This window comes from Chamaea fasciata, unplaced genomic scaffold (assembly GCF_029207755.1).
Source record: "Chamaea fasciata isolate MVZ Bird 193981 ecotype frontalis unplaced genomic scaffold, bChaFas1.0.hap1 SCAF_15, whole genome shotgun sequence".
Taxonomy (NCBI): Eukaryota; Metazoa; Chordata; class Aves; order Passeriformes; family Sylviidae; genus Chamaea; species Chamaea fasciata.
The window spans coordinates 9,687,882-9,714,441 of NW_027094100.1; the positions used below are offsets into that span (position 1 = coordinate 9,687,882).

Here is a 26,560-nt window from a genome sequence, read left to right on the forward strand (position 1 = left end):
TGGGGCGGTGCTGGAGGCTGGCCAGTGTTTTGGAGCACAGCCCTAAATCTGACATTGTGTGTGTCTGGGGATGCTCTCACCCTGGAGTCAGCAGCCCTGTGCAGACTCAGGGCTCATCCCTTGCAATGCAATGACTGCCCCAGGGAGGCACAAATGTGCCCCTTGGGAGCAATTCAGCCCTTCCCAGTGCTCTTTTCCAGTAGGATGCTCTAAAATATCCAACACAGCCCAGCCAGGGCCATCCATGATTCCCCTAATTTCTCCGTTACCCCTGACAGGAAAGGCATTTTTGGAAGAACATCCCATGCTGTTTCATGAGCATGTGAGCAATAATGCCAATTATGAACATGGCTGCAGGGACCCAAACCCGGACCCACAGCTCTCCCTGCATCCCACTGGCCCCTCCAAATGGGTAGCAGAGCCTTGGGGCTGGATGAGTGACTCAGAGCTCTCCTATCCCTCCACACCAAGCTGGCATATTTAGGGGTCCCAGCTCCTGGGCATGTCAGACTGGATGGGGGTTGCCTGCCTTGAGCAGAGCTGCTTCTCCCCACCAGAGCAGAGAATGAGGGAAGCAGAGGACATGGAACCAAGATCAGGGACTATCTTGGCTTCTCATCCCTTGTCCTGGCATTTCCAGGGCTTTCCTCACTCTTGTTCCATGGCTGCCAGAAAGCCATGTCTGCCTTCCCAAAGTGATTCAAGGGAAGCTCTCTGCTGATGTCTGCACAGGGAGAAGAAGAGTCCCCAGCAAGTCAGCACCTCCACCACCTGCTCACAGCCACTGATCCAGGGTGGCTGCTCAAACGGGGCCAGGGCTGGACACAAAGATCTCAGCTGGCTCTAATTAATCACTAATAAGCTGCAATGGGAGGGCAACGGAGGCAGGATGAGAAAAAAGAACCATCCTAAGTCCCAGGAGGATGTAGGGGCTTTGCAAAGCTCCAGGATCCGGCAGAGTGTTATGGTCTTACCAGTCCAACACCCCAGCAAAGGCTGAGCAACCTGATCCTCTTGTGAGCATTTCCCTGAGAGCTGCGGAGGGGGAGATAATCTCCGTTATGCATCAGCTCCTCTCAGCTGCCTCTGAGGGACCCAAGCTTAATTGTTTTGTTCTGGGGTTTTAGGCTCTCGTGGCTGGGATTAGGCACTCACCATCTCTGTGGTCAGGGCATCCTTTGCCTATCTGCAGGAACTGGAGGGGAGCTTGGCACTGTGGCCAGGGTGGGAAAGGATGGAGCCAGCCAGTGCTGGGTGCAAAGGGCAGAGGCTGCCTTCAGAGGGGTTTTTTCTTTGGCTCTGGATTTCTGAGAGGGAGCAAAATGCAACTTCTGGTGCAGCTCTTGGTGCTGTGAGCTGATTCTGCCCCCTCCTGCATAGGCTCATGTGTGGGGCAGAAAGACCAGCATGGTGGCACATGGCAGCAGGACTGCAGAGATGGATAATCTCCTGCATGCTCTACCCAGGCAGGGTAAGCTATTCTTACCAACCTGCATGCAGGGCTCTTTGTACCTTCTCCTCTGTCACAAATCAGAAATCAACTCCCCTCTGCACTCATGCTCTGCAAACAGCCCCTACCCCCAAACCCTGACAGAACCTCCAGAGGAGAAGCTGAGGCAGGACTTGGCACCAGCAGCTGCCAGCAACCCCTGCCCTCCCCCTGAGTGCAGCTTTCTAAATGGGCACTGAGTCCTGATCCTGAATCAGACCATATACTCCCAAACAGCTCCCAGGCTGGAGAAGGAAACTTGGCAGCTGCCTGCAGGAGAGAGGAGGGGACCCCTCTCATGGTGCCTGCAGCGCCCAGCCCCGAGGAAAGCAGTGTTTCTGTTCTGCCACCATTGCTTGGCAGAGGCTGAAACCAAGGTGACTTCCAGTTTGGAAGAGGAGAATGAGCCTGCAGAGTGCAGGGCTTGAAATGGTGTATTTTCTGCTGGCACCGGTTCAGACAAACCCACAAGCAAACATATTTTTTTGTATAAATAAGACAGTGTGTCTCGCCAGTTAAAGCAATTCAAACATGAATGTAGCAATTTAATTGGTGCCAATTGCTGGGTCTTGGTAGCATTAAGATTTCAGTCACAGACTCTTTTGCATGGTAGCTGGGCCGGAAGAGGGAAGGCAGAGTGCCTGTCAGGATGGGGCTGAGGAGCAGGACTGCCCATCTCCTGCTGCTTCAGGAGCATCACCCCTGTGCTGCCCATGGAGACCTGCCAACCAGTCCCCTTCCACAGCAGGGAAAAGGTGCTCCATCTGTTTCCTGGTGGATTTCCAGGGTTTAGCAATCAGTGCAGTGCCCTGGTACATCCCTGCATTCTCCAACCCTTCCCTGCTCCAGCTCCTGCACCCCACAGCTTCCCGCCAGCTCCATCATACACTGGCTCTTACTGAGCCCAAGGAAGAGTGTAGGATGGGTGTCAGTGAATTCTTGGATGGATAAGCAGGTGCCCCTGCAGGCATGGCCTGGAGAGGATGAGTCCATCCATGGATGCAGGACAAACACCACACACTACACCACCCTGACTCTCCTGACACCAGCCTTTCTGTGTGAGTTTTGTGAGCTCCCTGCTCCCTGCACAGGCTCTGCACACCATGGTCCTCTGGCTCTGCAGGTTAGTGGATGCCAGGGAAGGTTACACACACAGACCAGAGTATGCCACAGGCTGGTGTGCACCCAGGGATACTGGAAAAGCAGAGTGTGAGGGGCAATACATCACTGTACAGCTCCTGTTACCAGACTGGGGGACAAAGGACCCATGGGACCCCCTTGCTCAGCACATGACCCATCCCAGCACCCCTCTGTGCATCCCCAGCACGTGTTGTGACAGCTGTGTCCCTGTCACAACTGGGCCTGCTCTGTGTACCCCATGGTGCTGGAACGTGCTGCCCTTCCAGAAGGAGGTGTCTCAGTGGCAGCAGAACAGGACAGAGGTGAGCTTAGCTTGGGAACCCTAATTAGGCAAAGGGGGAGAGGAGGAGGGGGAACAACCACCCCTAAAACAAGCCTCATTATGTCCAATTTGCCTGGTGGAGCGGAAGGAGCCTCCTGGAGCTGCTCCAGCCCCTCAAGAAACAATACCTAGTCTATACCCTCCCCCTGCAGCTCCTCTCCAGGGGATTTCTTTCTCTTGGTTAAAGTACAAACAAACAAACTCCACGAAGTGTTCAGCTCCAGTCCTCCCGTGCAGGGATAGGATACATCCAGCCAAGCCCACATGGTCCCCAGCTCCTTCCAGCTCTGGGTCAAAGGCAGCCCCAGCTGCCAGCGCCGGCGGCTGTGCTCCCACAGGATTCAGCCCCCACGCGGCTCCTCTGCTCCCTGCCCTTTGCCACTCCATCCCAGGAAGATGCTTTGCTGGAGCCTGACACTATGGACAGCATTGCAATCCCATCCCACTTCCCATCAGACACCGAGGCCAAAGGAACCTTGAGGACCAGGCAGATAAGTCCCTGCCTGGAGCCTCTGGCAGCAGCTGGACATTTGGCCAAAGCCACATCCAGCCAACATGGTCTCTTTTTTGACAGCAGCACTCCCACAGCTAGAGAGTATTTCTTAATCTCAGCTTTCCTCTGGTGTTCACTGTGACAATCCTTTCTTGCTCTCCTACTGCAGACAGGCACAGTGCTCTCCCTGAGAGCGTTGTTCTGAATGCCTTGGAAATCCTGCCACAGATGCACCAAAAATGAGGCTGAAAGAAATCATGGTGTCATTGTCCTGTTGCTGTGCCCATGTCTTCCCAGCCAGAGCTTTTCCTGACATGTGCTTTGAGACTTGTGAGGCTGAAGGAACTCAGCCTTCAGTCTTTAAGCCTACAGATATTCCCCCTAAAAGCTCTTTTCTCTTAGTGATGACTTTTCCTGTGCATGAAGACTGTGTGTCACCTTCCCACAACACCCAGTGACCAACGAGCCACATCAATCCCTCTCCCTTTGCAGCTTCTTCTGGATCTCTCATTATCCTCACTGCTCTCCATGAGCCTCTCCACTCCATGTCTATCCCTGCTGAAGCACTCGGTGTCACTTGCTGGGGAGGACCCCTTCCCTCCACCCTGCCTCTCTGAGCTGCCTCCAGCTATGTCTCTTACAGCACATCCCTCAGGAAGAGCTTGGGTTTCCTGGCACCAAGCTGCAATCTGGTTTGTGTCCATTATAGCCACTCTGGTTGGTTCTGGACTCTGCTGGAGCTCTTGGGATCCTCCCACACTCTCATGCACGCTGTCTGCCCACCCAGCTTGGTGCCAACCCAGGGTGTAGGATGTGTGCTCAGCCAGCTCCCAGGTGGTTCATGTAGGGATTGCAGAGGACCAAGCCCAGGCCCGAGCCCTGCAGCACACCACAGGGTACACCCAGGACTGTGGACAATAAACCATGGCTAACTTCTCCCTGACTGCAGTACTGCAGCTGGCCATGCTTGTGTTCACACTGACCATGGGCACCCCACACTCCCAGTCCTGTGCAGGGATGCAGGAGGTGGTCCAAGGACAGGGAATTGAGTGGCTGTTGTCCCCTTGCCTGCTCCTTCTATGAGGACCCTACATGTTCTTGAGCTGGAGGAAGGGACAGCCAGCTTTAGGAAGAGAGAAAAGCCCTGTGCCTGCTGCAGTTGGGTTGCTGTGACTTGGTGCTTGTCCAAAACACTGATCCCTCCTGATGCACCGGCTGATTTAGGGGTGTTTCCTGGGCTCAGGGACATTGCCCAGGGTCGGTGGCTGCCACAACAGCCAGAGCACACAGACAACCAACCAGGGCAGCTGCCTGGCAGCTCCCCCTCCAAGCCAGCCTGGCCTGTGTCCTCTGCCAGGCAGAGCTGTGTCCTTGACATTGGCTCACAGTGACCACATGAAACTCACTCCTTTCCCAAGAGCATGGGAGGCACAGGCCCCTTGTCCTGCAGGGTGCTGAGGGGGAAATGACCCTCCCACCCACCCTTCAATGGCCCCTGGGAAGCACTGGGTCTCAACACTGCTAATCCTTGTCATCAATGGGAGACCCTCTGAAAAGATTTAGGAATGCCAAGCCTCTTGCAAAGAGAGTTTGCACACCAGACCAACTACTTTAAGCTATTTGCCCCATGCTAAAGCATAAACCTCACTTGCTCTGGGACCAAGATTGAGGAGCACAACACCCCTTTCCACCACAAATCCTGTTTTGAATGACTCCCAGTTGGCAGGTGAGTGCAGAAGCTGGATACTCTGAGCCCAGTGGTGCCACTGTGAGCACCAAAGCCCCTCAGGTCATGCTAACCCCTGGGCTGTCAGAGCTTCACTCCAGACCAGCTCTGCCTTGTTGGAGGCCCTCAGCTCTTGTGCTTTTGGGACAGCAGAGTATTTGCCCACATCCATGCCTAGTAGGGTTTTACCAAGTTCCGCTCTCTCCAGTACCCAGCACTCCCAGGCACAGACCCTGGGCAGGGCTTGCAGATGTCCCTCTCCATGGCCCACAGGCACAGGAGCCCTGCCATGGCCACAGACAGAGGTGACATGGTCCTTGGAGCAACTTGCATTTAGGGATGGCCACGGATGTGTTTGGACAGGCTGACAGTGGGGTGACACTGCTCTGCAGTGGGGCACACACATCTAAAGTATGTCTCACTCCCCATGCACACTCCAGACCTCCCACAGCCACCAGCCTGCAGAGCCAGGGCAAGCCCCTGATCCAGGGAGATCACCTGGGCCGTATTCCTACTGCAGTGGGGTGCCCCATTCCTGTCCTACAGCCACAGCATCCCCTTGGCTCCGCTCAGCCATCCCAGTCCAGGACCTGGTCAGAGCTGATGGTGTGGTTCTACCCATGGGACGCCACAGGATTCAGCTGCTTTCCACCAAACACGATCTCCCCAGAGCTTGGTGGGGCGTTTTGGGCTGCCAACCCCTTGGAGGGGAGCAAAGCCCCTTTCAGAGCAGCCAGGGTGGCTCAGGGACAGGATCCCTAGGGACTGTACCAGCTGCAGAGCTGAGCAGGAGGGCGAGTCAGCCCCCGGGTGGGAGACACGGGCACTTACCTTGGGCAGGGTCCCAGCAGCCGAGTGCCTGCGCCGCACGTCCCACCGCCGAAGGCCCCGAAATTCCTTCCTCTCCTCCTCCACACTCTATCTGCTGTCTGCTGAGGCTCTCCCTGCCCTCCCAGCCTTCCCCAGCTGGCAAGGCTTTTCCACTTAAAGGCGAAAGGGAGAGAAATGAAGTGGAGGGGAGGAGGGAAAAAAAAAATAAAATCAAAAGGAGAGGCAAAGCTGTGCCAGGGCTGGGCTGGAGCCAAGCCCCCTGCTCTGCTCCTCTAGTGCATCTCAGCAGTGCCCTGTGCAGCCCCCAGCCCAGCTGGGAGGGGGTTCAGCCTCCTCGGACCCGAGTGTGGAGCGAACCCCGGGGTCCAGGGATGTGCACGCGTGTGTGTGTGTGCGTGTATAAATAAAAGAGACCTCGGGAGGAGGAGAAGGGGGGAGGCTGTTTCGCCAATGAGGAGCGGAGCTCCTCCGACTTCCTCCCTCCACCCTCTGTGGGGACCCTTTGCAGAGCAGAACTTGCGATTAACGCCCGGCGGACGAGTGTGATGGGTGAAAAAAAAAAAAATAAAAGGAGGAGAAGCCAAAGTGGCTGCAAGGGGAGGGGAGTTCTGCTGCGGTCTGCTATGGGGCGAGAGATGAGGGCCCGGCTAACAGCGAACAAAAGGAGCCCGGACCAGACCGACTATCGCCTCCTTAAACCGGAGGGAAGGAGCTGCTCTCTCCCTGTGTCTGCTTTCAATTCTGGCCTTTTCCCCTGTTTTCTTTTTCTTTTATTTTCTTTTTCTTTTTTTTCCCCCTCAAGCCCCCCCGCCCCCCCCCCCCCCCCCCCCCCCCCGTTTTCTTTCTTTTTTTTCTTTCTTTTATTTTTTTCCCCTTTCTCAGGATATGAGGGGATGTTTAGAAAATCCACTGCCCACGCCAGCAGCTGACTCATGTTTTTATTAAAGAAGGCCTGTACTGAACTGACTCCGTGTATTCCCCCCAGAAGCCTCCCTGTGCTGTGCTGTGCCGGCACTGCAGCTCCTGGCCCCTGACCCCCGACTGGCCACTGCCCCTGGGGGAACACCAACACACCCTTGCAACTCTTCTTCTTTTTCAGAAAGGGGGATAAAAGGTCTTTGCAACTGGGATGCTGCAGCAGAGGGTGGGTTTAGCTGGAGATTTGGGGCTGTTTGGGCTGCCGAGGGCACAGAGCTGGAGAGGTGGCCGGAGTGATCACCTCAGCCCTACCGTCATCTCAGATGTCTTACAGCCCTACTGTCCTGAGGATGGAATACAGGTGATGAACCAGCTTTAAATCCTCCCAGCATCTTAATGAGTTCAAATCAAGTTTCTAAAAACTTTCAGTTAGGCAGAACATTCTTTTTCAATTTTCAACCTTTTGGCCCATCAGTTCTTGCCACCGTTTTCATCTTGGGGATGCTTAAGGGTGGTCAGGCATTGGAACAGGCTGCAAAGGGAAGTGGTGGAATCACCATCCCTGGAACTGTTCAAAAATGTCTAGATGTGGCACTTGGGAACATGGTTTAGGGGTGAAAATGGCAGTCGTGGGTTGGACTCGATGATCTTGGAGGTCTTTTTTAACCTTAACCAATCTGTGTTTCTCTCTGATCCAAACAAGAAAAAGTGCAAAACTGCACTGGCAATCCTGAAAAGATACCTGTCCATCTTTCTTAAATTTTCCTTTCTAAGAATTAAAAAGTCCTCCTCATAATGATGACACTGCTGAAGTCTGTGTTTCTGCCTTTTTTTGCAAGGCAGACTCATCTCCTCCTACCAAGCTAGTAAAGGCCTGCACAATGGCCACAGGGACTGATTCCCTGGCTGGGCCAGCCCAAGAGATTTTCTGCTTATCTCACATTATCTCCATGTTTTCTTCGTATCTGTGGAAAACCAAAGGGGAGGTGTTTATTCTGTGCAGCTGTGGAGGGTGAGGAGAGCCAGGCTGCAGCACCCAGGTTATCCCTGTGTGCCACTCATGGAGTGGGGCTGGTGTGCCAACTCTAAGGCACCGTGACAGCTGCAGGAGGAACACAGCCCTGGCTCAGACGGATTCCCCCAACTCCAGACCTGGTGGCGGCCCCGTGTCAGGGGCCCTGTCACCCCCCTGGGCCGAGACAGGCTGCTGTGCAGAGATGGAGCCAGTGAGTGTGCGAGCAGCTCGGTGGGAGGCAGGCAGCAGAGGGGATGTGCTGTGCACATGGCTCTCCCCAGCGCTTTTCCCAAAGGACAAAGATGTGTCTGGTGGGTCCATGTGTGGGGACCTAAGGGCTGCTGGGAATTGTTCAGCAGAGCTATTTCCTGGCAGTGTCCCTGCTCCAAGGACATGACTGCTCCAGACAGAGTGGGAGTGCGAGAAACCCACTGGTGCAATCCTGCTGGGACCCTTGCATTGGGGATGGGCTACCTGGGATGAGCAGGGGATGGGAAAGCTGACACAGACCATGCTTGAGGGCAGAGCATCCTGAGCCTGAAGTGGGACATATTTCCTCCTCTCTCCTCTGCAAACAGATGGCACCAATAACCACTCCAGGCTGGGACCAGGAAGAATCTGGCAAACAAAACCTCCTAATCTGCAAAGGCCAGGATTCATCATCTGGGGACACTGAGAGAGCCCTGGGGAGCCCAAAGCATCCCGGCAAGCACACGTCAGCCCACTCTGTACATCCCCAGAGAGCATCCACAGCCACACACTTTGTTTAGGAACAGCACGTTGGGGTTACAGCAGCTCCTGGGAAAGGCCAGCTCAGAGGAAGCACCAAAGCCAGAGGAACTCGCCTGTGCAAGTGTGTGGGTGGAGGGCAGCAGCTCTGCTACTTCGGCCTCATCAGCCCTTCATTGCTCACCTCTATTTTTGGCGCCTGCATCGCCCTTCATGGTGCTGCAGGACCCAGTGGTCCCCCTGGGGCTGGGGCAGCTGCAGTGTGGGATGCCAGACCCCTCTCAGCTGAGATTTCCAGCCTCAGTAAGCATCATTAAGTGCTAATGGGGGCTTAGGGTCATGTAGGGCAGCATCTTTGGTGGGGAAATCAGCCACTAAGAATCGGGACATTCTGATTTGGTATTTGGTCTGCTCTGGCACCATATGGATCAAAGCAGCTCTCTGAGCTCCTGCCCCATCCCTGGAGCTGGGACCACAGAGCAAAGCCCATATCCCATGCCTGACACAGAGGAGAGAGACCAGAGCCAGGGTGACCCAAGACAATGGTGGAAACAGCTGTGCTGGAGTCAGCAACAGGCACCATGTGCCAGCAGGTGACAGGCAGGTAGGAAAGAAGCAGCAGATGTTGGCCTACCCCACTTCTCTGAAGGATTGATGAGGACCAGATTTGCTCCAGCTTCACTTTTTCAGAGCCTCTATCAACTCCAAGTCAGCCCAGGAATTTCAGCATCGCTCTGAAGTGGTGTCAAGCCGCAGACCACAAGAGAGGAGTGGTGGGTGCCAGAGAGCACAGCACCACATCTGGGCAGCCCATCTGGTGTGGCAGCTGCCAGCACTTGCTCCTGGCTGGATCCAGCTCTTGGGCCCTGCAGGGAGCTGCACTGAGGCTTCATCCAGTGTCTCTAAAGCTCTGCCCTGGTGTCCAGAGAAGCCTGTACCCCGTGTGTTCTGTGGTCCTGCTTTGGTTGGTGGGTAACACCAGTGCCCAGGGAGGAAGGGGAGGTAGAAAGTGCTGGGCTTCTTCCTAAGTGAGTGTATGCCCAAGCATAACATGAAGGGGAGCATCCTGGGGAGTATCCTGCAGCATTCCCCAGCACGGGGAACACTGGCCATGGACACCACAGGGTGCCAACGGTGTCAGGAGGTAGCACTGGGCCATGCACACTTATGGTGCTGTGTCCTTATGGATGCTGGCCCGTTCAGTACATCCCCTGGGCTGGGGCACTTGGAGGAAGCAGCAGCCAGCGGACGATGTTCTCCCGCTGCCTTTCCCCACCTCGGGGCCTTTCCCACCCCGTCCCACACACTCTGCCTAACCCCCACCATGAGCCTCGGTATTAAATGTGCTCGGCAGAGCCCCGGGAGGCAGCGACAGGCTCCTGGGTGAATACTAATAACGATGCCGTCCGCTCGCCCCAGACTTTCCCACACATCTGCAGCCACTTAATGTGGGAATCGTTAACCCTCTGCTTGCACTGTGCCTGAAACACAGCCAAGGAGAGAAACCAGGATGCTCCCCACCAGTGCAGGGGGGAATCACATCCCCATCCCACTGAGAGCAGGGCCCACATGTGCTGGGAAGCGATGAGAGATGCCAGCATGTGTCCCTGTCCCCAGTGCCCTCTTGAGGATAGTCACAATATTTGTGGCCTTTGCATTTGCCAAGAAAGCTGATCCAGATCCCAAAGAGGATCACTGAGCCCTGGGGGGAGAGAGGGGAGCTGTGTGGCAGCACTGGTGGCAAATCCATTCAGGCTGTCCCAGTCCAGCATTCATCTCTCTGGGGACCAGCTCTGCAGACTCTCCTCAGCATGGGGACACAAGTGACAGCACAGTTCAGGCATCTGGGCAGAGCCAAAGGCCACACAGGAGTCTGCAGTGGGGCTGCAGGAGTTGAGGCAGGGGCTTGTCCTCTGCAAGAGGGTTGCACTGATGTCTCCATTGCCAGAGAGGAGGGGTCACCCTAGGGGCATTCAGAAGCTAGGGAACGACTGAAAGGTCCTGGCTGGGCTGGGATGTGAGTGGGGCCATGCAGCTCTAGGATATGCTGGTCTGAAGCCACAGATTGGCCTTTGGGAGCAATAGGAGCTGGAGGGAGTGTGGAGGTGGTGGGGCAGGAAGTTGTGGGGGAAAATGGAAGCAAGGAGAGACACCAACTTGACTCTCTGTGGGCATCTCCCTCTCCTGTGGAAACCATGGTGGGGTTCAGAGAAAGTTGGGGGACAAGGAAGGAGTTGGTTTCCCATATTGAGTGCCTCCTTCAAGGGAGTGGGAGCTGATGGGATGGTGTTCCTGCTCCACCTGTGATAGCTGCGTGCAGCCTAGCCCTAGGGACCTCCCAGCCCTCCTCCTTCCAGGAGATGGCATCACTCGATCACGGATGGCAGCATGGAGCCCCGGGGAGCACCGAGGGAGCCCTGACAGCTTTCCCTCTCTGCTGCACCTGCCTGGTTTCCACCAGGAATACCAGGTCTGAAAGACTAGGGGTGGTCCCGAGGTTGGGTGCATTTCTGAGGGTCTCTAGGATGGGCGGAGGGGGTACTACTACCTGCTGTCACCCAGCTGGGGACCCCCAGGGGCTCTGTCACTCCCTGATCTGCTCATCCATGGGACCCCGGTGCAAGGTACATCCTGGGGCACCGAGGGTCCCCCTCAGCACCCTTCAGCCCCAGCTGAGCAGCTAAGATGCTCCTTGGGGAGCCCATGAAGGGCTCCTCATCTGGCTCCTCCCCAGCATAAACTTCACCACCAGTAATGAATGGGTCAAAGAAAAGAAGAGGGAAGTTATTGTTGGTGGATCTTTATGGCCCAATTGTCCTCCCCTGCCCCTTTTGCTCACACTGAGGGAGATCATGCTCAGCTGTCAGTGGGCCCCTGGCCATGCTGTGCCCTGACAAGCCTGTCACTGCTCCTCTGGGGAGGGTGCAGGTGTGGGTTGCTGCCCCAGACCCCTGAGCCCCCCAGTCCCCAGCAACTGCCTGAGCCCTTGGCATTGGCTCCACAGACTGGGAAAAGCTAAAGGAGACCTGGGCTGCCTGTGGGAAACAGCCAGTGGCAGGAATAACCCCAGTCCCTAAAATGCAGCCACCCCTGTGATGGGACCCAACAGCCACCTGTGATCCTCTGTACCTCCTACCATCTGCTCAGGGGGAATTTTCTCCTTTTTTTTTTTTTTTCTCCCACTCCCTGAGTCTCTTTGCCGATAGAAGGAAGAGGAAGAGTAAGGTGGCCTTGACTCTCTAGTTTACACAAAGCCATGGCTGTACTGGGATCTTGGGAAAAATCCAGGAGAGATGGGATTATATGGCACATCAAGCAATCTGTGATGAGTGCTGAACTGAGATCATCACTGGGTGGGACAATCATGACAGTCACCTTTGTCACAAGGGAGGGACCTGGGACAAGGCTGAGCAAGGGGTTGGGGACCCTGAGGGCCCAGAGGGGATGCTGCAAAGTGCTCACCTCTCCTGGTGCCTTTAGCCATGCTAGGTTTGGGGAGGCAGAATGCAAGTGATGCCAGCTCTGGGAGTGATTTCCCATTGCTGGGGGTTTACCTTTCTCAGTCCTCATAAAGCAGACCCCTCACCTCCTACCAATCTCCCCTCCATCTCATCCTGACACCCAGCTCCTTGCAGGATGTAGCACAGAGGAATATGTTCACCTAGTTTCAGGTAGATCTGGGGCTAGACAAATGGGATGAGGTTCTTGGACACACACCACTGAAGGTCCAGGGCTCCGTGACAGAGGTTTTATCCTCTCCTCTCAATGTCATCCTTAATCTCTTTTTTTTTTTTTTTTTTCCCCCTGTTTCCTATTGTCAAATTCTAGGCTGTTTTGGTCCCAAGAGGATGAGGATCGTCCTTGCCCTGCTCACATTTCTAGCAGGGGAAGGGGCTTGTGCAGAGGAAAGGACAGAGGCAGCCTTGAGGAAGTGGAAAAACACCCTCCTGGAGCCTCTGTGGACTCTGCTTCTGATTGAGGAGGAAAAGCCAGCCTGCAAATGACAGCCATGGGTGCAGTGGTGGCCAGTGCAGCTGGAGTGTGACACTGGCAGGGAGGGGGACATCAGCTGAGGTTCCCAGCTGCCAGTGGGGGGGTGTCTGGGCAGTGTGTCACTCAGTCCCTCATCCCCTCTGGAGGGCAGGTGTGTCTGACCTGACAGGGTGATCTCTGCTGGGGTGTTTGTGGCGGGCACCTCCTACCTTGCAGGCAGACAGGGCTGCACAAAGTGCCCTCTTTCTGCTTGGTTTTCCCCATCACCAACATATGGGGGTAGCTTTGCTTTCTTAAGAGAGAAAACAGGTGAGAAACTCCTCTTGCTGCTGGGCTGTGAGCCCCTTGGAGATGTGTCAGCCCAGGTACCCCCAGCAGTGTCCATGGTGAGGGCATTCTCCCTGCACACGGAGTCTGCCCATGTGTCCTGCTCTCTGAGGCTGGGCTGAGCTTTGCTGTCAGGACTGGAGGGGTGGGTTTGCCCTGGGATGAAAGAAATGGGGATCCAGAGCCTCCACCAGCCCCTCTTTTCCAAAGAGGTAGATGCTGCTGCTGGGCACAGGAAAATGCCATTCAGAGCAAGAGTTTGGTGTCCTCACTGTGGGGACAGGGCAGGTGACAGACACACAGAGGCCAGCTTACCCCCTGCGTGCAGCTGGCTTTTAATACAGAGATTCATAACAAGGCACTCTGTTCCTGGGGTGTGGATGGTGGTGGGGTCCCTTGGGGCATCCTCATGGGACCCCTGCCGCACCCTAATGTCCCCAAAGCCAGCTGCTACAGAGGGACCACGTCCGGTGGCATGGGCACAGTTGTGGGGTAGTGACAGAGGGGCTGGGGGGTCCTCGGTGCTCCCCGGGGTCACCCCCTACCTCATCCTCCTTGCAGTCGGGGTGGGAAGTTCGAACTCGTCCCCTTCACCCGCTGGGGTTTCTGCACTTTGAAATGCAAACCTGCCTTTCAATGCAAATGCTGCGAGAGGTTGGGCCCAATAAAAGCCTGTGGGCAGGGAGGTGCCTGGCCCCAGGACAGGCTCCCCAAGGCGCCCAGGTGAGTGGTGGCGAAGGAGGGGCAGCCGCCTCCCCGCCAAACCCAACCCGGCCGCAGTCGCGGCTCGGCAGCGCAGCATGAGCGCGGGGACGGCCCGGGAAGATGTATGTAGGATATCTTGTGGATAAGGACACCAACATGTATCCCAGCCCGGTCCGGCATCCCAGCCTCAACCTCAACCCCCAGAACTACGTGCCGGGGCCACCGCAGTACTCGGACTTCGCCAGCTACCACCATGTGCCGGGGATTAACAACGACCTGCACCACGGGCAGCCGGCGGCTGCCTGGGGCTCTCCCTACACCCCTGCCAAGGAGGACTGGCATTCCTATGGGACTGCTGCAACGCCTTCCACCGCCAGCCCGGGGCAGTTTGGATTCAGCCCCCCAGATTTTAACCCCATTCAGCCACCGGGCTCTGGACTCCTGCCTCCACCCATCAGCAGCTCGGTCCCCCAGCTCTCCCCTAATGCCCAGAGACGCACCCCGTATGAATGGATGAGGCGCAGCATTCCCAGCACCAGCAACAACGGTAAGGAGACTCCCAGCCCTGCACCCCTGCACTGTCCCCAGAGCAGAGGATCCCTGGGCCTGGAGTTCTTCAGGGTGGAAACTGCTCTGTGCCTCTCCTTGCATGGGGACGGCCAGAGGGACAGCAAGTTTGGCCTGCCCTTGGCATGACACCCAGTCCTCAAAGAGCAGGGGAGCTCTGAGGTGGCAGGGGCTATGATGGGCAGGGAGGATGTTGTCCTTCCACACCAGCAGCTGGGCTTATATGGCTGGAAAGTCCTTTTCTCCAACCCGTGCTGTTGCCTGCAGCCACCGGGTAGGATGGGAAGAGCCAGAGACCCGCCAGGACCCTGGGGGGGTGCTGGATGAGGGGTCTCAAAAATGCAAGGGTGAAAGTGTGGGGCTGTGGCTGTACATGAGAGTGTGAGCTGGCTGTGTGAGAGCCTGTGTATGGTGGGTGCACACATGTGTGTGTGCAAGGTGCCCAAAGCTTGGGCTGCTTGTGGTGGCTGTGCAGGGAAAGGGCTGCGTGTATATCCGTGCTCTGTGTGTGTGCATGTGCATAAGGTGGATTCAGTGAGGTGCTACAGGCTCTGTGCGAGTGTGCAGGGCACCATGAGGAGTGTGTGTGTACAGGCAGTGCCACCAGGTGTGTCTGGGGGAGGTGACGTGCTCAGTGTGTGTGTGCAGGGTGCTGTGAGGAGGACGGTGTCGTGCATGGGGGGTGGGTGTGTGTGTGTGTGTGAGGGGCACTGTGTGTATTGGGGACAGTGCCACGTGGAGGGTGGCTGTGGGTGCTGCAGGTGCACGGCCAGTGGGTGCTGGGCTCTGCAGGAAAGGGTGCCCTGGTTCCTGTGGTTACCTCTGGCATGGGCACCGAGTGGTCACGCTGTCCCCAGGGTCCTGTCCCTGCTGAACTCCTGACCTGGGGGAAGCGTCTGGGTGACCCCAGCCCCCTACTCGCCCTGCTGCCCACTTCAAAGGCAGTGGGCAGATCCCCCTTGGGGCCAGCCCAAATTGACAAGGCCTTGTCTTTGTCATGGAGATGGTGGCCGGCTCCTTTGGCAGTGAGGTGAGGTGCGGGCCCTTTGTCCTCACCTACCCTCAGCCTTTCATCTTCCCAGCCTGGACCCTTCCCAGCGGGACCCATGGGGCTTGCCTGAACCTGCCACCCCTCTGCCTCTCCTGTGCTGGCCATGAGCTCCTCAGAGCACTGCTGGGGCCAAACTCACTACAGGAGTGGCTGTGGGCATCTCTCGGGGGCGAGTTTGCTTTGAGTTACTGCTGCCCCATATCCCTGGAATCAGGGCCTGGGCTCCCTCTTTGCAAAGTGCCTCCAGTTTTTGGCTAATTTTTGTCTCTGCACTATTCCCAGTAGCCAAGGGCCATGTAAGGGTCTTCTGCAGAGGTGCTTGGGTCTTCCAGCATGGAGAATACCTACTTGTGTTCCCAGAATCTGTGTGGCAGGGATGGGGACCAGTGTCTGCAGTGGAGCAGGCAGAACATCCTGATAAATGGAAAAAACCCAGCCCCAGTCCAGAAAGAGGAGGGAGAGGCAGGCTGGTATTTCCTGACCCATTTTAAGCACTGAATGTAACTATTTAGGAAAAATGCTTTCCCCCAGATGCAGTGATGGAGACCCACAGGCATGCCAGAGCTGAGGGCTTCCCTCTGCCCAGGGTGGAAAAGGAAATGTGAAGTGCAGCACTCCCCTGCAGCAGGGACCCTGCCACTTCTGCAGGTTTTGTAGGTCTGAACATATTGGTTTCCTCTGAGAAGAGAGCTGGGAGGGAAAATGAATGGGGAAGGAAAGCCATCAGCACACCTCTCCTCTGGATCAAGGCCATGGGTTTACACCCAGCAGTGGGGCCAAGATAAAACAGGAACTTGAAAGTGCCTCTGATTGAGTTAGACAACAATTGAGTTGATTGAATTCTGGAAAAATATCATTAGTTGCTTAGTTTGTATCTCTTAGATCAAATACATACAAAGGAATAAATAAACCAACCTTGTTCCTCTCACTCACAGAGGAGCTGTCCCAGCCCCACCACAGGGATGGAGGGGTGAAAGGCCCTTTCTTGGGGTGGTTTCCTTAGGATGGATGACCAGTAAGCTCCTTTTCAAAATCACCCACAGATTAAGGACCTGTCCTTGCATCTCTGCTGGGTCCAAGGCCACTGCTGCTGCTGCCAAGCGACTGCAGGGTTTGGCCGTGGTGGGACCATGAGCTGAGAGGTGGTGGGATGCAGCTGGTGCTTTCCAGTGCTGCTCTTTAAATAAATAAAAGTCTTCATTAAGCTTGAAAGAGAGTAGGGCAGAGATGGGTTTGACATAGATAAGGGTGAAATTCTTAGATGAATCATTTTATTGAAATCAATAAACTGGACTTTAATCAATCTGGATTGATAAACTCCTCATCTCACCGCAGTGGGAATTGGAAATGAATACATGGGGGTTTTTTGCTATAAATATCAACAGTTTCATTGTGAATGCTATAAATCATAATACTTCAAAGGGTTGTAAATTAATGTTCCCTTTCTGTCTTGGCTTGTATGAACAGCTCCTGGCCATAGTTTGAAAGCTTTTGGGGAAGAGCTGCATGGTAGTAAAACAAAATGTTGTGCAGGGAGTATGAGTGTGTTGGGAACTTCTGCAAATGTGAGCTAGAGCTTGAGAAAAATCAATGAGAAATCTCCTTAATGACTCACTGCAGAGTCAGGCTTTACAGGGGGATGGTTTTCTGTACCTGTAGCTACATTCATGCATGCTTCACCTGGCTGAGCTGAGATAACCCAGCAGCAGAAGGGATTGCAATGCCAGGAATTGGGAGTTACTGGGAACTGAGCTGGAAGATGTCCCCAGGCCTCATTTCTCTCTCCAATGTCACCTCCTTTTCTGCTCATAAAATCTTCACTAGCAGCATGTCAGAGCCTCATGCTTCCTCCTTATTCACAATTATTTGCAAACTTCCCTGTGAATTGCACCCAGGGTTTATGAAAAGCTCAGGAAGGTGGCTGGAAGCGGGGCTGGCTGAACTTTGAAATTCACCCTCTGCTTGTTAGTCATGCAAATCCTCAGATACTGCCTCAGGTCTGGCTTTTAGGTCACTAATTGAGCAGGGGCTGCAGTGCTAAATATTGCAAGTGAAAGTGCAATTGGGGCATTCTTTGCAGGGGCGAATGTTCTCAGGGCTTCATATGGTACCAATGCCTGTGGTGCCCACGCAGGTTTTGGGGTGATGGAGAGAGAGCAAGCAGTGATGCTCTGAGCATGTGCTCATTTGCTGGGTGTGCAGTTTTCCATCTCAGTTTTATTATTTCTAGGTCAGTTTTCCAGCTCTGTTTATTTTCCTAGTGGGGCCCATGAACACTGGGGGAAAGAGTAAAAATCCCAATAATGAGGCAGAAAGGTTTCCCCTGGACTGCTGGGATTCATGCTGTGCTTGGTATGTTTTGGGATGATAGTGCTGGCTGGAGGACAGTGCATTTCCCTGATCAGTCCCTGCATGGGACATGCTCATTCCCTGTGAGACCCTTTCCTTCACTGGGACACTCAGGGGGTGTGTTGGGCCCCATCAGTCTTCTCCCCCTGAATTATTAACCCACAACCTGCTCCTGGCCCCAGCTGGGGTTTGTTGACTGCTTAGTCTGCTGGCCAAGGTACAGGCCTCTCAAACTTTCCTAGAATTGACTTTCCTTGAACAAAAAGGGCTTCCCTGGAGCACTGGCAGTACCTACGTGATGGGCTTGGCTGGCTAATACCCTGGGATTAGCAGAGGGACACTTTAAACCCCTGGCCAATGACAGATGTTTCCTATAGGGGACCTTTCAAGGACAGCCACTCCAGTCCTGTTAGCTTTGTGATTGCTTGGATAAGGGGCTGGATCCTTCCCCCACACTGCCCCATGACAAGGATGGGCCAAATCCTATGGGGCTGCAAAGGGGCAGAAGAACCCTGGTGCCCATATGGGACTCCCACTGCCTTGCTGTCCTCCTCCTCCTCCTACCGCAGGTGAGCCACATCAAGCCAGGTGGCAGGGTGGGATGAGCTGGGTCAGGGCTGGAGTGGGGTGACGTTGTGCATGGGGCTGTGTTCACCCCACATGTGCCAGCAGCCCATGTGTCACCCCGGCGCTCCCTGTCCTCCCGCGCTGCTGTGGTCTTTGACCCAGCACAGGAGCCAGGCTGGCAGCACTCAGCCCAGAGCTCATAAAACATGGGAACAACTGAAGGAATTTGCCAGTTGCCAAAATAAAGGATTGAATCACTGCAGGGCTGGGGAAGACTTGCCCCAACACCCAGCTTCGTGCTGCTGCCCCTGGGGATGAAAGGCCTCTGGTTGTGTTGTCCATGTCCAAGAACATGGGGTTGTGACGGGGAATCGCCAGCTCACTGCAAGCACCAGGCATCTGCTGTTCATGCCCTTGGGGTTTGCACCTTCTGGGAGGAGGATGAGGCTTGCAGGAGGGGTGTGCTCACCAGTGGGTGTGGATGTGGGTGCAGCTCTGTCCCTGTCCCACTGTGCTGGCTGTGCAAAACCCAGGCAGGCCCAGCCTGTGCTCCTGTGCACTGCTCTGCACTCTCCAAATCTAACTCTTTGACCAGGTGTTTCTGCCCTTTCCTGGCAGCTGGGCTGCCCTGCCTGACTGTGCTGTTCACCAAGCCTGGGCTCTGCCCCGAGCTCTGCCAGGGCCACAGCCCCCGAGGATGAATTCCCCAGCCACACGCTCACACTTAGAGCAGAGTTTTTCAGGGAACACAAAGCTTGATCCTCAGTGAGCAGGAGACCAAAAGCCATTGGGTCAAGTGGTGCAGTTTGGCAAGTGAAATGTTTCCAGTGCTCACCATATCAAGCTGAACCAGGTTTTATTGCTACCTGGTGCACATGGGAGAATTGCAGTTTGCTCTGAAGCCTTTAGCACCAGGAAGAAATATTCAGGTTGTGCGAGGTGAATCACCATGAAGAGAGCTACCCTCGGTGTAGGCGCATTGCTGGGCTCCTTGGAGGGGCCCTCAGGTTCCAAGTTGAGTCCTGCCTCAACCCTGATGTCTCAAGTGCCCATTTTTCCATCCCAGAGTAGAGATGGAGGAGCTTTGGCAGAGTCCATTCCATGAGGATTCATCCAGCGTTCCCTCCCTCCACGGCACTGAGACATTAAATATGTGCAGAGAGGATGTGTGGTTCCTCTCACTCAGTTTTTGACACCCAGCCTTATCTAAATGCAATGCATTCTGGCGGAGGAATGATGTCAGGCAGGGATCTCGGGAAGGATTGCCCTGCAGAGGGGGTCGTTTCTCGCTGGCTCTGATGAAACAAGCCACATGGCTCCGGTGCTTCGCCCCGTGTCGGCCGTCCCATCCATCACTCCTCTGCTTCCTGCGGCAGAGGAAAAGTAGCTGAGCGTGTTGAAGTATGCAGGGGAAGGGGAAGGCTTGTGAAAACCGCGAGCTGCTGGTTCCCAGCGCTCAGGGAGTGTGAGGGGCTCGGGTTTAACCCCCCCATCCCGGGCCACAGAGGAGCGTGGGTGTTTTGTTGTGGAGGGGGAGCTGAAGGGGAAAGGAGGGGAAAAAATGAGCGTGGGGAGGGGGTGAACAGGGAGGGCGTCAGAGGCTCAGCCCTTGCCACCACCAGTGCGGACTTTGGGGTTCCCGTTTCCAGTGGGTTTAGGGATGGTGCAATGAGCTGCGCTGTCTGTCCCGAGCCTCAGCATCAGCTCTGTGCAGGGCAGCAGCTCCCATCAACGCTGCTCGGCAGAGGGAGCATCGACCCCTCTGCACACAGGCAGCTGGAGCACATCTGGCTGCCAGATGAGGGTGGCTCCAGCCAGCCTGGAGGCTCCTGAGCTTTAGGAGCCGACCTCAACCCTTTCCTGGGCCGGGGGTCTCTGTCATGGGGCATTTCTCTGCTGGCTGTCCTCAGTTTTGTGGGGTTGTGAGGGGGATTTACCCCTATGGAGCTGCAGAAGGACTGGCGATTAAGATGTCCAGGGAACTCATGGCTCTGACCCTCGGAGTGTGTGCCTCAGTTTCTCCAGCTGTTGCATTACCTAAGCTGTTGGGGATGAGGGAAATTTTCCTTGATCCTTTCCTTGGGGAAAAATGCCAGGTCCTGATGGAGCTCTGGTTCCTCTGGGATGGGAGGATTTTATTCTCTTTGCAAGTGGATGCTACTCATTCAGAATGGAGCAGCTTTATCATGGAGAGGGAGCACCCACATGGAGGGGACAGCCTTGTGTCCTGTCTTGCTGCCCTTTACCTTCAGTGTGGACCAGTTCTTTCCCAGGTTCTCCGTGGTGACAGGACTTTTACACCCGATGTTTTTCAGCATTATAATATTGTAATGCCATCAGATAGTGTGGGACCAGGCCCCTAGTACAGACAGGTTGGCAGACAAGGCTGTAGAGATGGAGCCAGTGTGGGGCCAGAGCACAGCCAGCAAGATGGGATCAAGCAGGATGGCTCTGGGAGCACAAGGAGCCAGCACAGAGCAAGGCATGAGAGCTGCTGAGGCATCCTGGCAGCAATGCCTCCATCCCCCCTGCCAGCACCTCCTCTACACAGCAATATCCAGTGTGTCCCCAGGCCTTGGGGACCTCTGCTGTGGAGTGCAACAGCTGTCACTACCCTGGGCTCTCATCTCAGTGGCTCCAGCCAGTGGGTTGGGGCTGCCATACTCCAGCTTCCCTGACCAGAGCCCTGATGTCTGCACAGCAGCTTCCCACAGAGCCAGAGTTTGTGGTTGTGGTAATTTTGAGCTGCTTTGACCTGTGAGATAGAGACTTTTAGAAAAGTGTTGCAGTTTGTGTTCCTGGCTGCTGGCAGCTGTGCTGCTCCTGCTGTGGCTGGGAGAAATGTGTCCCACAGATGGGGATCCCCCATTTGGAGCTGGGCTGATCCCCTCATAACATGCCAGCTTTTGCTCTGCCTCCACCAAAGGTGCCACTGCCACCCCACAGTCTCTTTCCTCCCTGGTTTGAACCTTCCTAGCTGTTCTTAGAGCTGCTCAGCACCAGTCTCACAATGTCCATATTCTCAGACTCTTAGGGTTTTCAGGGTTTTACTTCAAACCATCCTTTGGGCAGGCCAGGACTGAGCATGGTGAAATATCCCCTTCCTGGCAGCCTCCACTGTGGCTGTGAGGGGAGAGAGCTTGGGATGGTGGGCACAGGATCCACTTTGATTTTCCCTTACCCTGCCAGGCTGCTGACTCAGCCCAGGGCAGGAGCTCTGGGATCCCTCTCTTGGGGCAGGGTTGCTGTGGGGAGTGGATCCAGGCTGGGGTCAGGACTCCATCCCCCCGTGTGTGTGCGTGCACACTCGGGAGTGCGTCCCTTGGGGTTTGCACAGCACATTAAAGCTATTCCCTTATCTAATCATGGCTCAGGTGAGTGCTATTAGGGTTATACATTAACAGGGTTAACGATACCCTCTCCCCAGGCTGTCATTGGCCCTGCCTTGATCCCAAAGCCGAAACCATTCCCACTGGCCCCACGGATGGCTCCATTTGCCTGTCCAAGCAGTTCCTTTGCCTGGTCTTTTGGGGACAAGCGGGAGGGGCTGTAAATGCATAGCAGGGTTGGAAGGGGCTAACAAATGTGCTAAAAGACATCACTGGCACCCCCTCTGCACCCCATCCACACTCCCTCCTGGGGCAGCAGTCCCAGCTCCAGTTATCCAAGCCAAGGGACAGCCTGTTTCAGCTTTGCCAGGCTTTGCTGAAAATGCAGGAGCAGTTTCCCTCTGTTTGTCCATAGGCATGAGGGCTCCCCAAAAGGAACGGGATTGGCGTGTCCCGAATTTCCTCCTTCTTTTCACAGAGCCATAAAAAGTCTCCAGGAGAGAGTTAAGTGTAACCCAGCATTCATATTCAAGGTGGTTGAATTATTCATTGTCAATAGTATTTCTTGCAAATTCTTTTCTTTTCCTTGTGAATCACCCACAGTACATCCCTGAATTCAGCAAACATCCAAAAACAGCAATTAGTGGAGGTGAATAACTTTCCATCTCTGGCTTGGTCGTCAGCCCTCTGTTTTGAGTCTTTTCTACCTGCTATTGAGCAGCAAGTGATGATATTGATACTGATATTGAGCCTGGTGCCCACCTCACCCCATGATGGCTCTGCCAGCCCTGAGGCAAAGCCCAGCCTCCATCCAGGATGAAGGATGAAGAAGGAATAACAAAGAACAGGCTGTGATGGATCTATTTACAGCTGCAGCAGGAAATAATAATTCCTACTGAAATTCATGGCATATGTGATATTCACAAACCGCCTTATTCTTTAGTCTTCAATTTATTTTTTTTCCTCTATCTGTCAACTCCTTCACTTTCCAAGTGTTCCTTTTTTCCAAACAGTGGTATTCAAATAAAAACATTGCAAGTAAGACCATTTTAAAGTTATTATCTCTTTAGAGAGGCTTTTGCTTTCAAATAAAAAAAAAAAAAGAAAAAAAAAAGAAAAAAAAAAAGAGAGAGATAAATCAATGGGAAATAAAAATCTTGCAGGAGCCCCTGAGCCTGGAGCAGCCAGAGGGAGCCCAGTTTCTCACGGAGCTGCTAAACCTCACATAAATCTCCACCAGAGCATCTGGTTTATTCTGTCACTTCTTGGGAATTGCTGTGTTGGCAGATTCAGCACAGGTTCCTCCTGGGCTGGGGTGCAGAAGTTCTTTTGATGCCAGTGAGCCCTTCCCCTGCAGGGTGGTGAGAGGCAGCAGGAGAGACCCCCAGGGTGGACAGGGGCCCTGTGGGAGGGTGAGGGCAGGGTGCAGGTCCTGCGTGGGCTGGGTGCCCCCAGGGCTGGGTGGCCCTGGGCAGTTTTGTCTGGAGACGTCACAGCTGATGTGTGTCACACAGGAGACAAGTGCCTGGCAAAGCTGCCATAGGTCCCTTGCACACAGAATCTCTGCATTTTAGCCCTGTCTCTGCAGACATTCCATTAACACCTTGCTCAATCAAATTAACCTTTTTTACCCATTTTTTAACCCACAGAGTCACCCTGTGGGATATGCGCAGGTTTGACCTGATGGTGGTGAGGAGGGATTAGGTGTTTGCTTCTGACCAGCCCTGAGGTGAGCTGGGCTCCCCACTCTGAAACATTCACTGAATTCATCACATCCTTCAAAAATGAGTTACTGGCTGAAGTCCTGCCCTGGTGCTGGAATTCTGGTTCTATTCCTGATAATGTTGCAGCCGTGTTGGGCTCTTTCCCTCTTCCATGGATCACTGGAGAGCTTTAGTGTTTCTTGGGGACTGTGCTGGGACCCTCAGCCACCACCCTGCTCACACTGTGCTGAGCCCGTGCCAGCACCACCAGCATCAATGGCAGGAGGACACAGACAGTGGCATAGTCGTGGAAGCTGGGAGCTAATTTGAATTGAGTGACTGCTGCTTGTGTGCCTGGCAGTGCCAGCATCAAGTCCCAGCAGGGCGAGTTGCCTTCCATGCCCATCCCAGGTCTCTTTTACATTTAATTTTCAGCATAAGAAGTGGCTTAGGAATGTCTCCATCTCCTTGCAATGGGAGAGCAGAAGAGAGACACTGTCAAAAATAAAACTTAGCTGGTTTACCAACAGATTTGCAGTCTGGAGGCTGGGGTTTTGCTCTGTGGATGTTCTCTGATGTCTTATTAGGGTGTGTCTGGAGCCCAGTTTTCCTCTGCGCCACCTAAACTCCTGCCTCCACTCACATGGTGTCAGAATTTAATTGTATTGCTGAAACTGCCCAGTGTCCAACTGCTTTGGCCCAAATGGGTGGATGTGCAACGGACTCATTAGGGAAAACAGACGAACAGGAAGGCAGGCAAACAAAGATCCCCTTTCCTAGCAGAACCAGGCTGCAAGCAAGGTTATATAGGTTGCTGGGTCACTTTCTGCAGTATCTTGTCCATGCTGATACACCCAGGGCAGCCCCAGGAAAATCCATGGAGCTGTTCTGAGCTTGCTTCCTCTCCTTCCCTCAGCAGTACTGCTCTCAGCATCAGAAATTCAGGAGAAGATGGGCAAACACTCCTGTCAGGCAAACAAATGGCCAGGCATCATCCCTCTCAGTTCCCTGGAACAGGATTTTGTAATTTTGGGTGGAGAAGCAAATATTCACAGCTGTGTTTATTCCCTGCCTATGGGCTCTTCTGCAGAGGAAAACACCAGGAACTTGTCAGCAAACTGCCAGGCATGGGTGTCCTCCCTCAGAGTGCCACCTGCCCCTCACAGCCCAGGCAGAGTTCCGCAGCTCACCCTGTGAGCCTGTGGAGTAACAAAGGAACTTAGGAAGAGACAGCTGGGCTACCTTTGTATTTTTCTGCTAGAAAGCAGCAGGTGCTGTTTGCAGACCCATGGGATGTGCATCTGTGTGCACAGACATGTGGATCCTGATGGCCCCAAGCTCTGTCCATATCCCTCCTGCTCTTTCCACCAAGCAATACCACCGAAGCCCAGGTGCTTCCCAACAAGAAGAAACACTCTGGTGTGAAACAAGAAGGATGTTAAAGCCAGTAGGAGCCTCCTGACTGTCTTTCCCACTGGTCCCCAGGGCATTGCCATGTTTCTCCTGAGCTCTGCACGGGTGGTTGTGTGTCTCCTCTGTGCCCTTGGGTGATGCTCCTTCCATTCCACTGCTCCCCTCCTTCCCCCATTGCCTCACCCCCCACTGTTCTCTCTCTGCCAGGCAAGACCAGGACAAAAGACAAGTACCGGGTGGTGTACACGGACCACCAGCGCCTGGAGCTGGAGAAGGAGTTTCACTACAGCCGCTACATCACCATCCGCCGCAAGGCTGAGCTGGCCGTGGCCCTCGGGCTGACCGAACGGCAGGTCAGTGCTGCAGTGTCCTGGAAAACCATGGCCTGGGGATGGGGAAGGGCAAGGGCTTTAGCCCAAGCAGTTAGAGCAGGCCCCACCTTGCTGCACAGACACCCCTTCCTTTCCAAACTTTGGGATGCCCTCCCTGACCCGTGGGGACTGGGGGTTGTCATCCTTGCCTGCGTCCATCCTCATCTTTTCATTGCCGTCTTTTCCTTCCCGCAGGTGAAAATCTGGTTTCAGAATCGGAGGGCGAAGGAGAGGAAGGTGAACAAGAAGAAGCTGCAGCAGCAGAGCCAGCCCACCAGCACCACCACGCCGACCCCACCAGCTGTCAGCACCCTGGGACCCATCGGAGGCCTGTGCAGCAGCAACGCCCCCAACCTCGTCTCCTCCTCGCCACTGACGATCAAGGAAGAATTCATGCCTTAACCCTCTTCACCAGCTACAGACCCCAAGAGAAAAGCACTATGCAGCAGAGCCCCGCCAGCCCGTGTGCTCTGAAGGGTGACAGTCCCTTCCCAAAGACATGACTGTCCCTGGCTGAACCTATGGGGCAGACAGCGAGGCTGGGCCAGGTGGCCCTGGGGCCTTCCCAAGGGACTGGTGGGCTCTCCCCTGTGTAAAAAACATGGGTTAGGTACTGCTCTCCCATAGGAACCACACACTGGTTTGGTCTCTGGTCTTTGTAGCCCACGGCAAGGTCCTGATGTCAGCAGAAGGAAGGGGGTGATGGTGGAGGAGGGCTTTCCTATGGTGCTCCAGGTGCCTCCTTTGGTGTCCCTGGCAATCCAGCTGCCTGGTGCTTTTGGGCAGTTCGAACAAGACTGAAATAGAAAAAAGACCTGGCTGGACTCAAGGCAAAATGAATTTCTGCTGAGCTGGTCTCCCGGGAAGTAAGGTGAGGAGGGCAGAGCAAGTTGGGCTCTGGGAACCAGGCAAGACCCTCGGCTGTAGGACATGACATGGGAGCCCTTCGAACCACGGTGATGGGGGCAAGCTGGAGCACATCTGTGACAAGAGCAACTGAACATCCCCACCCTTGTCCCCAGTGACGCTGGCAGTGCCCAACCCTGCATCCCCAGCTGTGCCCCTGCAGCCACACAGAGCTACATGGAGGCATCTCCACAGCCCTGGTTCCCCTGGCTGTGCCATGGCAAGGTGGCATTGCAGCCATCCTCCACCTGGAGCACAAGGAGAGGGTAGAAGGGAGCCCAGCACAGGCAGATTTGGAGCAGACCACCCTGCTGAGCCCTTTCATGGGGAAGGGAAGGAGAATGGAAGGTTTTCCATCGGGACAGGGTCCAAGAACCAGCTCCAGGCTGTCCAGAAGGGCCAATACTGGGAGAGCTTTGGGTGCTGGTCCGAGGGAGCACAGTAACTGCAGGCGCCAGGAGCTGCTGACAGGTGGGCAGGGGCCTCCTCAGGAATGCAAGAAATGACTGGCATGCACCTTGGTGTTAGGTGATGGAGAGGTGATTTTCAGAAAGACAGAGTAGCATTTCTTTGCCTATTTTCTTTAAAACTACAGATTACAGGACTACAGACTTTG

The 26,560-nt window shown here is 54.7% G+C and overlaps 2 protein-coding genes across 2 annotated transcripts in view; one reads left to right on the forward strand and one right to left on the reverse strand.

Annotated features, from left to right (window-relative positions):
• The window catches only part of PDGFRB (platelet derived growth factor receptor beta), a 31,364-nt gene extending 25,285 nt beyond the window's left edge, over positions 1 to 6,079 (reverse strand). The window contains exon 1 of the mRNA XM_066196830.1: positions 6,002 to 6,079. The gene's annotated coding sequence lies outside the window, so the exon portion shown is untranslated. The remainder of the gene's footprint in view (positions 1 to 6,001) is intronic.
• Positions 6,080 to 13,808: 7,729 nt separating this feature from the next.
• On the forward strand, positions 13,809 to 25,458 carry CDX1 (caudal type homeobox 1). Its single transcript, XM_066197230.1, has 3 exons — positions 13,809 to 14,235; positions 24,875 to 25,020; positions 25,234 to 25,458. The coding sequence occupies exons 1-3, from the start codon at positions 13,809 to 13,811 to the stop codon at positions 25,438 to 25,440; spliced, it is 780 nt and encodes a 259-aa protein (XP_066053327.1). The 3' UTR covers positions 25,441 to 25,458.
• The last annotated feature ends 1,102 nt before the right edge of the window (positions 25,459 to 26,560 follow it).

What these genes read in the sequence shown, in the direction of transcription:
- CDX1 (XM_066197230.1), top strand. Translation starts at nt 13,809, where the DNA reads ATGTATGTAGGATATCTTGTGGATAAGGACACCAACATGTATCCCAGC. An exon ending in TCCCAGCACCAGCAACAACG is followed by an intron (nt 14,236 to 24,874) that starts GTAAGGAGACTC and finishes TCTCTCTGCCAG; the next exon opens with GCAAGACCAGGACAAAAGAC. An exon ending in TCGGGCTGACCGAACGGCAG is followed by an intron (nt 25,021 to 25,233) that starts GTCAGTGCTGCA and finishes TCCTTCCCGCAG; the next exon opens with GTGAAAATCTGGTTTCAGAA.